Consider the following 13,141-nt stretch of genomic DNA (forward strand, 5'->3'; position numbering starts at 1 on the left):
AATTATATTCTAATAAGAGGTCCCTATTTCTAATTTTGAAAGCGTCCCGGGTGCTTATTATGTCAAATACCGTATATTGAAATGAAAAGGGAAGTAACTCTTACTTACATACCTTTCCACATTAAATATCCTCAACAAAGTGGGCATGTTTCCTTGAGCATGTTAAGAGGACAACCGGATCATATTTATATGTAAGGAAAATTGGTTTTCAAAAAGCTGGAATGATTGTTTGAGAGAGAGCAACCAATCCTGGATTAAACAATCAATTTTCGCTATGTTTTTCGACACTTCGTACTTTTTTTGGATTGATTTCCCTTTCCTTTCATTATAGACATCCTGCATCTTATGTTTCGGCAAACACACTGGAAGGCTGCAGTTAATTAGCTTTGACTTTCCCTGGTCTAATAACATAATTCTACCTTATTTACATATAAAACTTTTGAAGATATTAATCTATAAACATGACTCAATGACTAAATGTTCATAAATATCTAGCAATCCTAGAAGGAAAAGCATCCAGCATTTTGAGAGCAAATATTACATTATGCTTAATCCTGAATTGGTTGGTCTCCCGAAAATACATATTTTTTTATTTAGTTTTGAAACCCGAAAAATTATGATCCAAAAAGTTCTGGCCATGGAAAGGATATACATGATTATCATGATATTATGATATCAAAAAGAAACATTTCTCCATTTGTTTTTGTTTATTTTGACCATCCTCCACCCTCTGTTTTAAAGAAGAAAGAAGTGAAGAGGTCTAAATTAAGGTTATCAACAATATTACATTTCTTACCTCATAATGCTGTGTAGGCTAGACAGGTAACCATGGTAACAGCGAAAACAAATGTGACCATACAAGCATTTTACAACTAATTGTGTAGTATCAGTCATCAAAATAATGCATTTAGTTTATGAGAAAAAAAAAACACAAAAAAGTTACATAAACAAGCAACATTTCTTGCACTGTGTACTCAACTATCACATTGGTTTGACAGTCACTTGTGTATTACTAGGATTTAATCATCATCACTAGAAGGCTGACTACTGCTGTGCTTACGATAATATCGCCTGGCTCGTTCCAATCTATTCTTAAACCGCTTAAACTCATTCCAGAGCGGTTCCTTACTTTCTTCATTATCACAAGAATTAGACACATCAGCAGTTTCCTCCGAACAATTGGAACTTTTACTTCTCAAGTTCTTCCTGGATTTCTCCTTGTTTTTTCCATTACAAGCGTCTGCTTCACACTTACTTGTCGATGGCACACAGTCATCCACATTATTCTGCAATTCCTTGTCTATCACATCGTCTGTATTTTTGGTACATCTTATGGAGTCGGATTGATGGTCAGCCTTTGGAAGTTCAGTATTGCTATTTTGAGACGAGGACTTCTCGGAGGCGCAGCCAAGCCGTGACCCATGGCCTGCATCGGTTTCGTGGAGGTAAGGCCCTAAACCAGGTCCTCCACAATCTTTGGTACAGGAAACACTTTGCTCTGTGCTTTTTTTATCATGCACGTTAGATTCTGAAACTGAATTGTCCATTTCTGTTGCACTGCTCTCACTGTCAATGTGGAGTCTTTTAGCCGACACACCAGTATCACTGCTCTCGGAGTCACTGTTCATTGCTCGGTTGCGTAACTCTCTCAACCGTTTCAGATGGCACCTTACTTTCTGCTTCTCTGGCAGTTTGGTACAGTCATTTATTACTGTGGAACTTTTAGACTTTTTAAGAGTCAGTTCCTCATCTGAGGAGTCGGAGTCTGAAGTTGAGGTAGTCCGAGCACTCGACCTGGAAGTCCTCTCTTTTCCTGTCACAGTTTTTTGTTTTGTTTCTATAGCTTTCAGTACTTCTTTCCTATTTTGTGCAATAATTTCTGCTATGCTCCTCCGACTTCCTGATCTTTGGTCATTACTGTCTCTGGCATCTTCTGCACCGGAATTATTAGAATCTTGAGCATCAAGCAGACGTGTGTGTCCAGTACCTTCAGAAGTCTGAGCAGCCATGACACTTGCAAATGCTAAGGTAAATGGACTAAAGTCACTCTCTTCTCCCGAATTCACTGAACTCACCTCGTCCTGCCCTTCATGTTCACTAGCATCAACTTCAGATCGCGTCACCTGTACGATTCTCTCGTACAACTCTTCCTCATTACTAGAAAGGTCGTCTGATGACATGTCCATCTCACCCTGAACCAGACTGTCAAAGAAAGCCATCATGCGAGGATCTTCCTCTGTTGATTGGTGGCTGTAATCATGTGACATTATATGTCCGCTCCGCAGCACCAAGTTAATGTACTCTTCCGGGGTGAACACTGGCCTCTCACTCAGGTCAGATGTGTTGCTCCTCTCAAGGTCACCGCTACTATTGGGCATCGGGAAGGGATTCCACACCTTACAAAGATAAGGACAAGTAAGTAAGTGAATGTTGCATAATGTACTGTCAGCAATATGACAGCTATACCGAAACACTATGAAAACATAGAGGAATTTGGGAAATACTTTTCAGCAGACTGACATAAAACAAAGACGTTGGTATGTAGGTAGTGAGGCCTGAAGGCATGCAACATTGCAATAATGTAGAGTTTGAATCGTCATTCATGTTGTCATATCTGGACATTAGCTTCCAGTCACTTGTTACTAATCCACTATGCATTTACATATTGTTTCAGTACATATGCATTTACATAGTGTTTCAGTACATATGCATTTACATAGTGTTTCAGTACATATTATGAGGGCTAGGATACAGCTTTCAACTTCTTAAATAGGCCTACAGTTCCAGAAACATTAAAAATCAAGAATTGGGGGGAAGACTAACTTAAACATAACTAAATAATCACTTTGATAGAAAAATTATCTCAGAATACTTGGCATCGACTGAAATTGTGACACTTTTCTATGATAAGTTCTAACAAGACACACATACTTTGAGATTTTATTTTAGTTTTGATTAACAGTTAGCAGTAATAAGGACCTGTCAAACAAAAACATGTGGCCTCATAAGTCTGGAGTGGTTGACTAATTAAACTTGCAATGTTCAATGTCCCTGGGCAAGATGACCCATAGAGCAGTCATGTCACACAATGTAACCCCCCTAATCCTCATGTTCCCCCTTACAATAACTGCAAGGTGCTGGGCATATATTCTTCCATGAACTCAATATGGGGTGGCAAGGACAAGAACTCTCGTCTAAACAGTTTTATTCAGTTGTACAGAGGGTACTATCCTGAAAAGACTGTTGACAGAAACAGGGTTTGTATTTAATTTTTATCATTCGTTTACAGGATCTGAATTTGATATATACTTCTCAAAAGAAGTTGACAAACATATGTGTTTCGCCATCACCTTTTTAGTTAATTGTACACAATACCACTAGAATTGACAAACAGGTGACTTGAGCAATGGCATCCTACCTTGACAATTTTCTCCACACCAGACGACAATACGAGACTGTCAGATGGGTTGTAGCGGACTTGGTTCACAATTGACCTGTGACCTTTCAGAACCATGTGAGCCTCCCTTGTGTACTGTCCTGGTAAAAACAACAAGGTACGTCCAGATCATTGTAAATTGTCTCAAATATCTACTGTTAAACTTGTAATGAAGGTCATGACATCACCATTGAACACCTTCATGACATAGTGAACACCTTCATGACAAGTGAACACCTTCATGACAAGTGAGAACGATGACAAGTGAACACCACTATTGTACACCCCTTATGTCAAGTGAACACCTTCATTATGACAACTGAACACCTTCATGACAAGTGAACATCATCACCATTGAACACCTTCATGACATAGTGAACACCTTCATATGACAAGTGTACACCTTCATGACAAGTGAACACCATCACTATTGTACACCTTCATGACTAGTGAACACCATCACTATTGTACACCTTCATGACAAGTGAACACCATCATGACATAGTGAACACCTTCATGACAAGTGAACACCATCATGCCCAGTGAACACCTTCATTATGCCAAGTGAACACTATTGTACACCCCTTATGTCAAGTGAACACCTTCATGACAAGTGAACACCATCACTATTGTACACCTTCATGACAAGTGAACACCTTTATTATGACAAGTGAACACCACTATTGTACACCTTCATGACAAGTGAACACCATCACTATTGTACACCATCACAAGTGAACACAATGACAAGTGAACATCATCATGACAAGTAAACACAATAAGTGAACACCTTCATTAAGACAAGTGAACACCTACATGACAAGTGAGTGAGTATTGTTTTTACGCTGCTTTTAGCAATATCCCAGGAAAAACATGGCAGGGGACACCAGAAATGGGCTTCACACACTGTATCCATGTTGGATTTCGAACCCGGGTCTTCGGCATGATGAGCGAAAGCTTTTACCACTAGTCTACCCATGACAAGTGAACACCATGACAAGTGAACACCATAAGTGAATATCTTTATTATGTGAGTGAACACCATGACATATGAACACCATGACAAGTGAACACCTTTGTTAAGATAACTGGACCCGGGTAGAATAGGTCTTCAGCAACCCATTCTTGCCGTAAAAGGCGACTATGCTTAAAGAAAGAGGCGACTAACGGGATCGGATGGTCATGCTCGCTGACTTGGTTTATGCATGTCATCGTATCCCAATTGTGTGGATCGATGCTCAGGATGTCAATCACTGGATGGTCTGGTCCAGATTCGATTATTTACAGACCACCTTAATATAGCTGGAATTTTGTTGAGAGCGGCGTTAAACAACAAACAATAAGATAACTGACAAGTGAACACCTTCATTATGACATGTGAACACCATCATCACGACATGTGAACATCTTCATCATGACAGTGAACACCTTCATTATGATAACTGACAAGTGAATGCCTTCAGTAACTATAAACTATCAGTTTAAAAGATTGTTGGTTGGTTTGTTGTTTAACGCCGCACTCAGCAGTATTCCAGCTGTAAATAATCGAGTCTTGACCAGACAATCCAGTGATTGACATCATGAGCATCGATTCCACGCAATTGGGATCGATGACATGCATCAACCAAGTCAGCGAGCCTGACCACCCAATCCCGTTAGTCGCCTTTTACGACAAGCATAGTCACCTTTTACGGCAAGCATGGGTTGCTGAAGACCTATTCTACCCTGGAATCTTCACGGGTCCAATTTAAAAGATTTAACCAAAATTTTGGCATGACATTATGAACAATCATTGAATAAGAATATAAAATTTGTATAAAAATGTCCCCAATGACAAAATGCAAAAGTTCGACCTACTGTGAGACAGGTCATCAGGTATCCTCCACATGTACAAGTTGAAGTCATCGGATCCAGACAGAATGTACTGAAACATAACAAGATGTCTACACGTTCTGGATAATATATAAATTCTTTCTGCAGCTCATACCTGGAACTCATTGGAATACTGTACAAGATATTCATACTTTCTTAAAACACTACCAGCCAGGTTGCACTAATAAAGTTTGCTTTTTATATGAGGGTGCATATATTCTTCTTCTGCTCTATGCTCAGTGGTATAAGATGGTATCTTGCATGGACATCAGGTGTAATAGCAGAGATTTATCAACATGTTCTCAGAGGCCAATAATGATTCCCATACAAATGGTGCAGCAAATTCCCAAACATGAATATATAATTTCCCAATTTAGGTTGTCATAATTGCAACACATTTTCGCTTTACAAAGGTGACATGTATTTCAAGGCTTCTTCACTGACAAGACACCAAGTAAACAATAAATCAATTTCCATTTCAAAATCAGGCACAAGTTGCCATGGATACAGTTTTTGTTCCATGGTACACATTTGTTTACCTCATCGTTCTCTCCAGCAAATGAGCAGCTCTTCATGGTACAGGAGTTGTAGTAGCCTGAATGGTCAAACTCACACACCGGCTCGGGGCTGTGTGTCTGATATAGCACTGGCGGCAGACGGCGACGCAGCGCAATCACCTTGTCACCCAGGCGACTGATACGCACGCTCATACAGCTCTGTTGAACATAGCTCCCACCATAGCGTAAGCAGCAACTGCAGATAGAGGGGAAATATACTTAATAAGAATAAGCAAAAAAAATCCAATGTATATTCATAAATAAATTGGAACAATGTCTTGATCCAAGATCTCCAAGGTTTATTCCTGTTAATTCTGGGTCAGAATGTCTTCAGCATTCCATGCTGGTCGTTAGAGGAGACTAAAAGGATCTGGTGGTCAAACTTGCCGACTTGGTTGATGCCTGTCATTGTATTTCAATTGTGTAAATCGATGCTCATGATGTCAATCATTGGATTGTCTGGTCCAGAATCAATCATTTACAGAACGCCATCATTTAGGCGAAAATGACTAGTGACATCAATGTAACGACGTAACGCATATACTGGGCAAAGTGAGATGTCCTCTGCATCACTGGACCCTATGGTGCTAGTCAGCAGGGCGATAGTGAAGGTGTGATCTTACTGGCCAGTAATTTGTTCTTGGTGATAATATCCTACATTAAGCCAAGGTATTCCTCTGATTGTGGACCTCGTCCAAACTTGATCTGAGTGATATCCAGAGCGTGTAGTTCACTGACACATGCTGCAGTGGCTAATGACAGTAGAAAAGCAGTTTTCTGAGTAACAGGTACCAATCCTGCTGCCGTGATAGGTTCGTAGGGAGAAACGAGAAAGTGGCATAGAACCAGACCAAAATCCTAGGCTGGGGGGCAAAACTTCAGTCACTGATCAACCTTACAGTAACCCCGTAGTATAGCTTAGAGTTCCAGAGCAGTGGCGATATGGGTAGATCTGGAGGCGCCAAAGACCTAGTTTGCTGAGATAGCAATAGTGTCTCCCGTAACTAGACTAAGAAGTCTGCTATGAATGGCATCGTTGCCAAAGCAGGATCCATACCATCGAGACAGCAATAATTCTTGAAATATAACCATTTCTGGTCATACATAGAATGCCAGACATAGAGCGCTGGGGAGGCACTCCAGATGGACATACTCCAGGGGATGCGACGTGGAGCTTGCCTTTTGCATAGTTTGGCTAGGTAGTGGATGGAACAAGCCACGTATTGGAGAATGTGCAAAGAACACGAAGTAAGGACGGTAACTAGCCGTTCATATATTTACTGATAAAATACAACCAGGGACCCTGAATAATGTTCCACAACCAACATAAACGACAAAGTCTATTCCAATCATAAATTGGTAGTGTAGCAAAACATGTCGGTCCAATACGGGCGATGAAGAAAACAGTGACAATTAATACAAGAGCATGCTGAGAGTGAGGAGGTTAGAGGGTGTGTTCGGGTGATTGTTTTACATTGTTCTACACTGTCATATGATCGAAGCAAGAAGGAACATTGCATACTGTTGTGGAGGGATAAGTTAAAAAATACAAAAGAATCCCTAACAAAAGATGACAAATATTTCAAATGACTTGTATCACTGACTTACGTTTTTGGTTTGCGTATATCCCACAATCCCACCCCCTCCCTGGCGTTAGCTGTGGCCAAGAGACGGGGCTCAATGGGGTTGTACATGACTGCATGCATTGATGAAGTGTAGTTCGCCAGGCAGAATGGATCTGAAATGGGATGACAGAATGGCAAATCTTACACACAAATTCATTCAGAAATGTCCAGTAACACTATCTGATTGGCTGACAATAAAATGGGAGGTGATAGTGATGCATTATTGGCTGAACGATGTTACTGATTTTGAATTTTGCCTAGTTTTTTGTGTGCTGACGGTTAACTAGCAGTCTGTGAAGTTATTATCCTTGACATGCTAATTTATGAGAATTGACTTCAACATGTTTTTGCTGAAAATCGCAAATCGCAAATCAGCATGCCCTACAGGAATAAAGCCCAGTTTGTACAGTACTGGTGCCAGGACAAGTTTAATTCCACAATGTACAAAGTTATCTTGTAAAATTATGTATTCACAACTTCAAAAGTGCACAAACTGGATGTGTTCACTCCAGTCAAGCATACACTGCCAAGCTAGGGTACAGTTGTATACATCTAAGAAGGCTACACTTCAGTACACTGTTGGGAACATTTCTGTAGTGCATTATACGATACCTTCAGCCCAAACAACAGGGAGTCGACTAGCAAAGAACTTAGTCCAGCCCTACACATCAGCCATCACAATGTGTATTGACTCTGAATAGCTATGGCCATGTCTAATCATTGAGTCGAAGATCTCGCCTCACCTGTAGATGCTGGCTCTCTGATGTCATAGATGAGAACACGGCCGTCATCACAAGCACTGGCGAACACGTTCACATTGTTGGGATCTATCGACAGTCCATAGACAGCATCTTCATGGCGGAACACATCCACTGTCTCCCCTCTGTAAACAGGAAGATGCATCACTGGGTAACTCACCTTGTCTGGGCATCTTTTAGATAACATTTGCTGCATGAACAAAAAGTAATTTCATTTATGTGAAAATAAATATTCTGACCTCACAAATTATTAAACGTCATTGTTATTTCAACCTTTAGAATACCATTTCTGTGAAACAATGGGACGAGGAAGGCCAAAGATCAGTTATTTCATAATTCTGTGCATCTGTTTTGATTAGTACTGTAGAGAGGTTCAACAGATGGACCATGTTCCTTGGCAGTGATACAATACATATTACCTGAGTACAATGTACCACAACATACAGGCGTTGTCACTTACGTCACAATGTCATGGACAATCACCTGTTCATCGTTACCTGCAAATAGCAACACTCATTGTCATGGTTTTAATCTGGCATTCATCAAAGAGCAAGGATTTCAGAGAAAAACAATAATACCTTAAATAGGTCTGCATACTTGTATTGTGATTGTTAGTCTGTTTGTTGTTTAACCCCGTATTCAGCAACATTCCAGCTATTGTGTTGTATCAAGGCAATAAATACAGTAAATAGTGGACAGAAGCCTCAGTGAAATGTTGCATAGAGCTGAGCAAGCTCGGGGCCAAACTCTGCACAGTGAGATCTGGAGCTATAAAACACAAGGTCAAATCAAACGACCAAAATTTATAGAGTGTGTTGGGTTTAACGCCGCTTTGACCAGTATTCCAGTTATATCACGGCGGGTCACCATTATCATGATTATGTGGGAGGAAAGCCCGAACTGATGCAGGTATCAGACGTTTACTGCTTGGGTGAAACCCACGAGCACGGGTATGGTGCTGACAAACCTGGAAACATAATTATGGCGAACAGGGATTTGAACCAAAAATCGTGAGTTTCTGGTGTGCCCAGGGGATGCAACTCTGCACAGTGAATTGCGTCGCCTTAGACAACTAGGCCACCCAAGGCCCCTAAATATTTGAACAGTATGACATGAAACATTAAGCATGACATCATTTGATTGAGAAACGAGTAAGTATCTTTGAAAAATATTCAAGAAATTAAAAGAAGTAATCCACTTGTAATAAAGTTTGTGACTTGCCTCCAGAGAAGACTTTCTTGTTGTCCTGGTCGAAGGCGAGACAGAAGATGTTGCTTATGTGTTCTCCCTTCATGGAGGCGGGCTCACCAATGTCCCACAGGGCTCGCTGGACATTCCACAGCAACACCCGCCGATCATCCCCCCCTGAAACAGTGGCAGGACAGTCAGTGAGTGATTATGGTTTTTAGCCGCTTTTAGCAATATTCCAGCAATATAACAGCGGAGGACACCAGAAATGGGCTTCACACATTGTACCCATGTCGAGAATTGAACCCGGGTCTTCAGCGTGACGAGCGAATGCTTTAACCACTAGGCTACCCGACCGCCCCAGTGTTAGGACAGACTCATCAAAGTTTCAGTTGGCTGTGGGTCATTTCATAAAATTTCTATTTGACAGATGATTTGTTTAGTTGTCAGACTTTTGATAAGTCTTTCATAATTTCATAAATAAAACGTAAATAGTTAGGATTAGTCCTCCTTACAGTATCTATAAACTAAAACAATGCATAGCCATCAAAAATCATAATTGAAATTCTGAGCAGTGCATTTTGGGGGGAAATGCTGTCAAGAGCCATAGTGACTTACACAAGCACATTTCTTATCGGACGTTCATTGGCCAGATTATATATATGCATTTATTTGTTGTTTTGACATTTTTCTGGGACACTAGACTGCTGGGATCAAAAAAGAAAAAAGTCAATGACGGTATATTAGCCATTTTGAACTGATTTCTAGACATGGTGGAGGCACAAAAGCACACCAAAACGATGTGTCTGCACATACAACATGTACAACATGTGCACACATTATTATGCCATTTTAAAAACAAAATGTCAAATTCGTAACAACAAAATATTAACCCAAATTGTACATTACTTACATCCCCAAGTAACCCCACTCAAAAAGACATATATAGATGTATCTACGTCTTTGCCCCAATCCTACACACCTGACCAACTCTAAGATGTGTCGTTGTCTCCCTCCATTGCCATAAATCTTTAAAAATCATAATTGTTAATAAGACTTCAAAGGGTATCTGTAAAGAAAGTGATTTTACCAACAGAAATTAGTAGATTTTGGTTTCCCATGAATAAAAGAAGGAAATTCCAAAATCGTAGTTTTAGCACAAAATTAATACTGTTAGGTGCATTATCACTCGTGTTACATCACAGTAAAATGATGTCATATCAGTGTGACGTCATGCACATTCAGGTGATTACTTTATGAAGAATCGAGAACATGCGTTGTGGCATTATGTTTTCCAACAAACATGTTGATTGACATTGTCCATCAAAATGTCACGATGACATTTTCGTCACTTATCGCAACTGCGACGACCTCTGGACTAAAACATGACTTGGACAGGTGCCCGATTTCATTTCGTGCGTCTGTCCCGTTACATTTTACGGAGATATGATGCTTTTTAAGGTTGACTACCTGATGTAATCCACTCCCCTCCTCCGTGAGAGAACTCGATTGCGTTAACACAGCCATAATGTGCTTTGAGATCGCGTCGATATAGATTATTAGCTACCGAGATTCTCTTTCTCAGGAGCGAATGCCCCAGCTGAGAGTCATCGGGACCTAGCTCTCTTCGGCACAAAAATGGCAAGGGATTGGTGGAGTTTTTCCATCTTCCTTTGAGCGTATGGGTCTCTGCCATTATTCAACAGACATCGGGCCTTGTTGTCAGCTAGTTGAGATTCATATGAAGGTTACTTCACATTTTGACAGCTGTTTTTGCTCTCCACGGTGTCCTGCGTTTCGATGCATAATGGCCTCCACATTGAGATTCGTTCGGTAGTTATCGACATCTTCCGGTACATGTCGGGCCACTCGGTCAACCATGCATGCATTGTTCAACACCTCGGAGGTTAAGTTTGTAATCGTAGATGTGAATGAATACCGTTAAAGCCGCACCAGCAACGTTGCAGTTTTATCGCTACGATCGGAACGGTTTGCCAACATCTGAAACACTAAAATTTGGATTAAAATATTTAAGACAAAATCGCATTTTGAAGTTTCCATTATGTAATATGTACCTTTTTTCATATTGATTTCATATTTTTTCCGTGGGCAAATTATAACCCTAGTAATGGGTCACGTGACTATTTCAGACGGGGGCTATCAGAAAGATGAGCGGACTGATTATAGTGACATAACAAACTGCATGTCTTATCCTATCTCAGGTCATAATTATTGTTGTGCAACGTAAACACAGGTGTTAAAGTGACAATGCGTCTCGACACGTTTGAGATTATTTGACGATATTCACTTGATTTTTACCTTGTTTCTCAGTCAATATCAAGAAATGTTACAAATACTTCAAATAACGTAACTCCTATAATTTGCGTAACGATCAAATATTAAATATGTATACATGAAGTTGTTCCGAAAAGGGAATTGAATGTCCATGTTCATTTAACAGATATGGCCGTAGGGACAGTGTCTATATATATTTCATCGTTATGGTAACTTCATATGGCAACTGTCGCCTGTTACGGAACAATTGGTGAAACCATTATTTATCATGTTTCGACAGCAGGTGGAAGCTTCTTAGGGTTCACACTGCATTTGTCTGTATATATTACACACTGCAATATCATAGTCAAGGACGGGCTGCTCCAATTGTTTTCATGCCGGGATTCGAACCTGGGTCTGGCGTCTTTGTCTTTCCATTGTTTACAGCATTAGATGCATTAGTCTTGAAGTGTGTAAATACAACTTGAGATTGAGGCGATTGTGTCAAACAAAGAATTTACTTCGCCATAACGCGGTACTGATGGTGCCCTTCTTCTAAGATATCTTCGTTGTCCTCACTTCGTACGATGTATTTACGGATTTGACCATAACATTTGCATATAAAGGTCCTCTTGAATATTTCGTAATTAAATACTATAATGTTGGTTGTTATTATCATTAAACCATCCCTTTTATAACATTTGGGGTAAAAACACCATATTAATTTGTCTAAAGAAGTTTTGAATATTTTGTTGTCCAAGATACCACATTTTGCAGTGCAAAGTTGCATCCCTAAGGCTTGTCAGTACGTTATGAGTCTGGGTTCGAATTCTAGGTTCACCCTGTTTATAATTATGTCTCCCCCGGGTTTTCCTCCCACATGAAGCTGACACCCCGTCATGTAACTGAAAAACTGTTCAAAGCAGCGTTAAACTCCACGCACTCACCGGATTCATTTTGTCGCAATATATTTCATGCATGCATCTGCATTCGTGCTATTCCACAGCCGTTACGCAATGTGTCTCTCAGTCAAGGAAAATGTTTAAGGGAATCATCTGTGGTGGATCCAGGCAGTTTGGGTTAAACTTCTTGTTATTAAAAAAATGCTCTTCGACCCTACCCCCAATCAACGTCAGACAGGTATATATCAGAAAGGGACCGATTATTTATCATAGGTTGGGTGGGTGCGTCAGAGGGAATCAGGGGAAGGTCAACGAAACATATGACTGTCTCCTAAGAAATTCCTTAAAAAATACACATTATCATAATAAAATATAAAGTGCTTTTGCATTCTGCCTTATCTCCGATGGTCATGAAAAACATGGACAAGGACATGGAGAGGGTCATCCAAAAATATGACAAGCATTAGGGAATGGAATTTATTTTCACTACATTAGTCCATCAAAAACCTCTGGGGTAGAATAGGTCTTC

General features: G+C 40.1%; 1 protein-coding gene across 1 annotated transcript; it reads right to left on the reverse strand.

The window, feature by feature from the left end:
* Nucleotides 1–11,295, reverse strand: LOC124134877 (DDB1- and CUL4-associated factor 5-like). The gene is made up of 9 exons (XM_046499952.2): nucleotides 10,907–11,295; nucleotides 9,470–9,613; nucleotides 8,709–8,745; nucleotides 8,234–8,373; nucleotides 7,474–7,603; nucleotides 5,848–6,061; nucleotides 5,294–5,360; nucleotides 3,419–3,537; nucleotides 1–2,396 (listed from the first exon to the last, which is right to left on the reverse strand). Exons 1-9 carry the CDS (start codon nucleotides 11,130–11,132, stop codon nucleotides 1,020–1,022), a joined length of 2,454 nt encoding a protein of 817 aa, XP_046355908.2. The 5' UTR covers nucleotides 11,133–11,295; the 3' UTR covers nucleotides 1–1,019.
* Between the last annotated feature and the right edge of the window lie 1,846 nt (nucleotides 11,296–13,141).

Source organism: Haliotis rufescens, unplaced genomic scaffold (genome assembly GCF_023055435.1).
Source record: "Haliotis rufescens isolate VD_foot unplaced genomic scaffold, xgHalRufe1.0.p SCAF_3, whole genome shotgun sequence".
Lineage (NCBI taxonomy): Eukaryota > Metazoa > Mollusca > Gastropoda > Lepetellida > Haliotidae > Haliotis > Haliotis rufescens.

Excerpts from the sequence above, each read along its gene's own strand:
- LOC124134877 (XM_046499952.2), bottom strand. The coding sequence starts at position 11,132 with ATGGCAGAGACCCATACGCTCAAAGGAAGATGGAAAAACTCCACCAAT. Across the intron at positions 5,361-5,847 it reads TTGCTGGAGAGAACGATGAG|TACATTCTGTCTGGATCCGA; the intron begins GTAAACAAATGT and ends GTTATGTTTCAG. Across the intron at positions 3,538-5,293 it reads ACCTGATGACCTGTCTCACA|GACAGTACACAAGGGAGGCT; the intron begins GTAGGTCGAACT and ends TGTTTTTACCAG.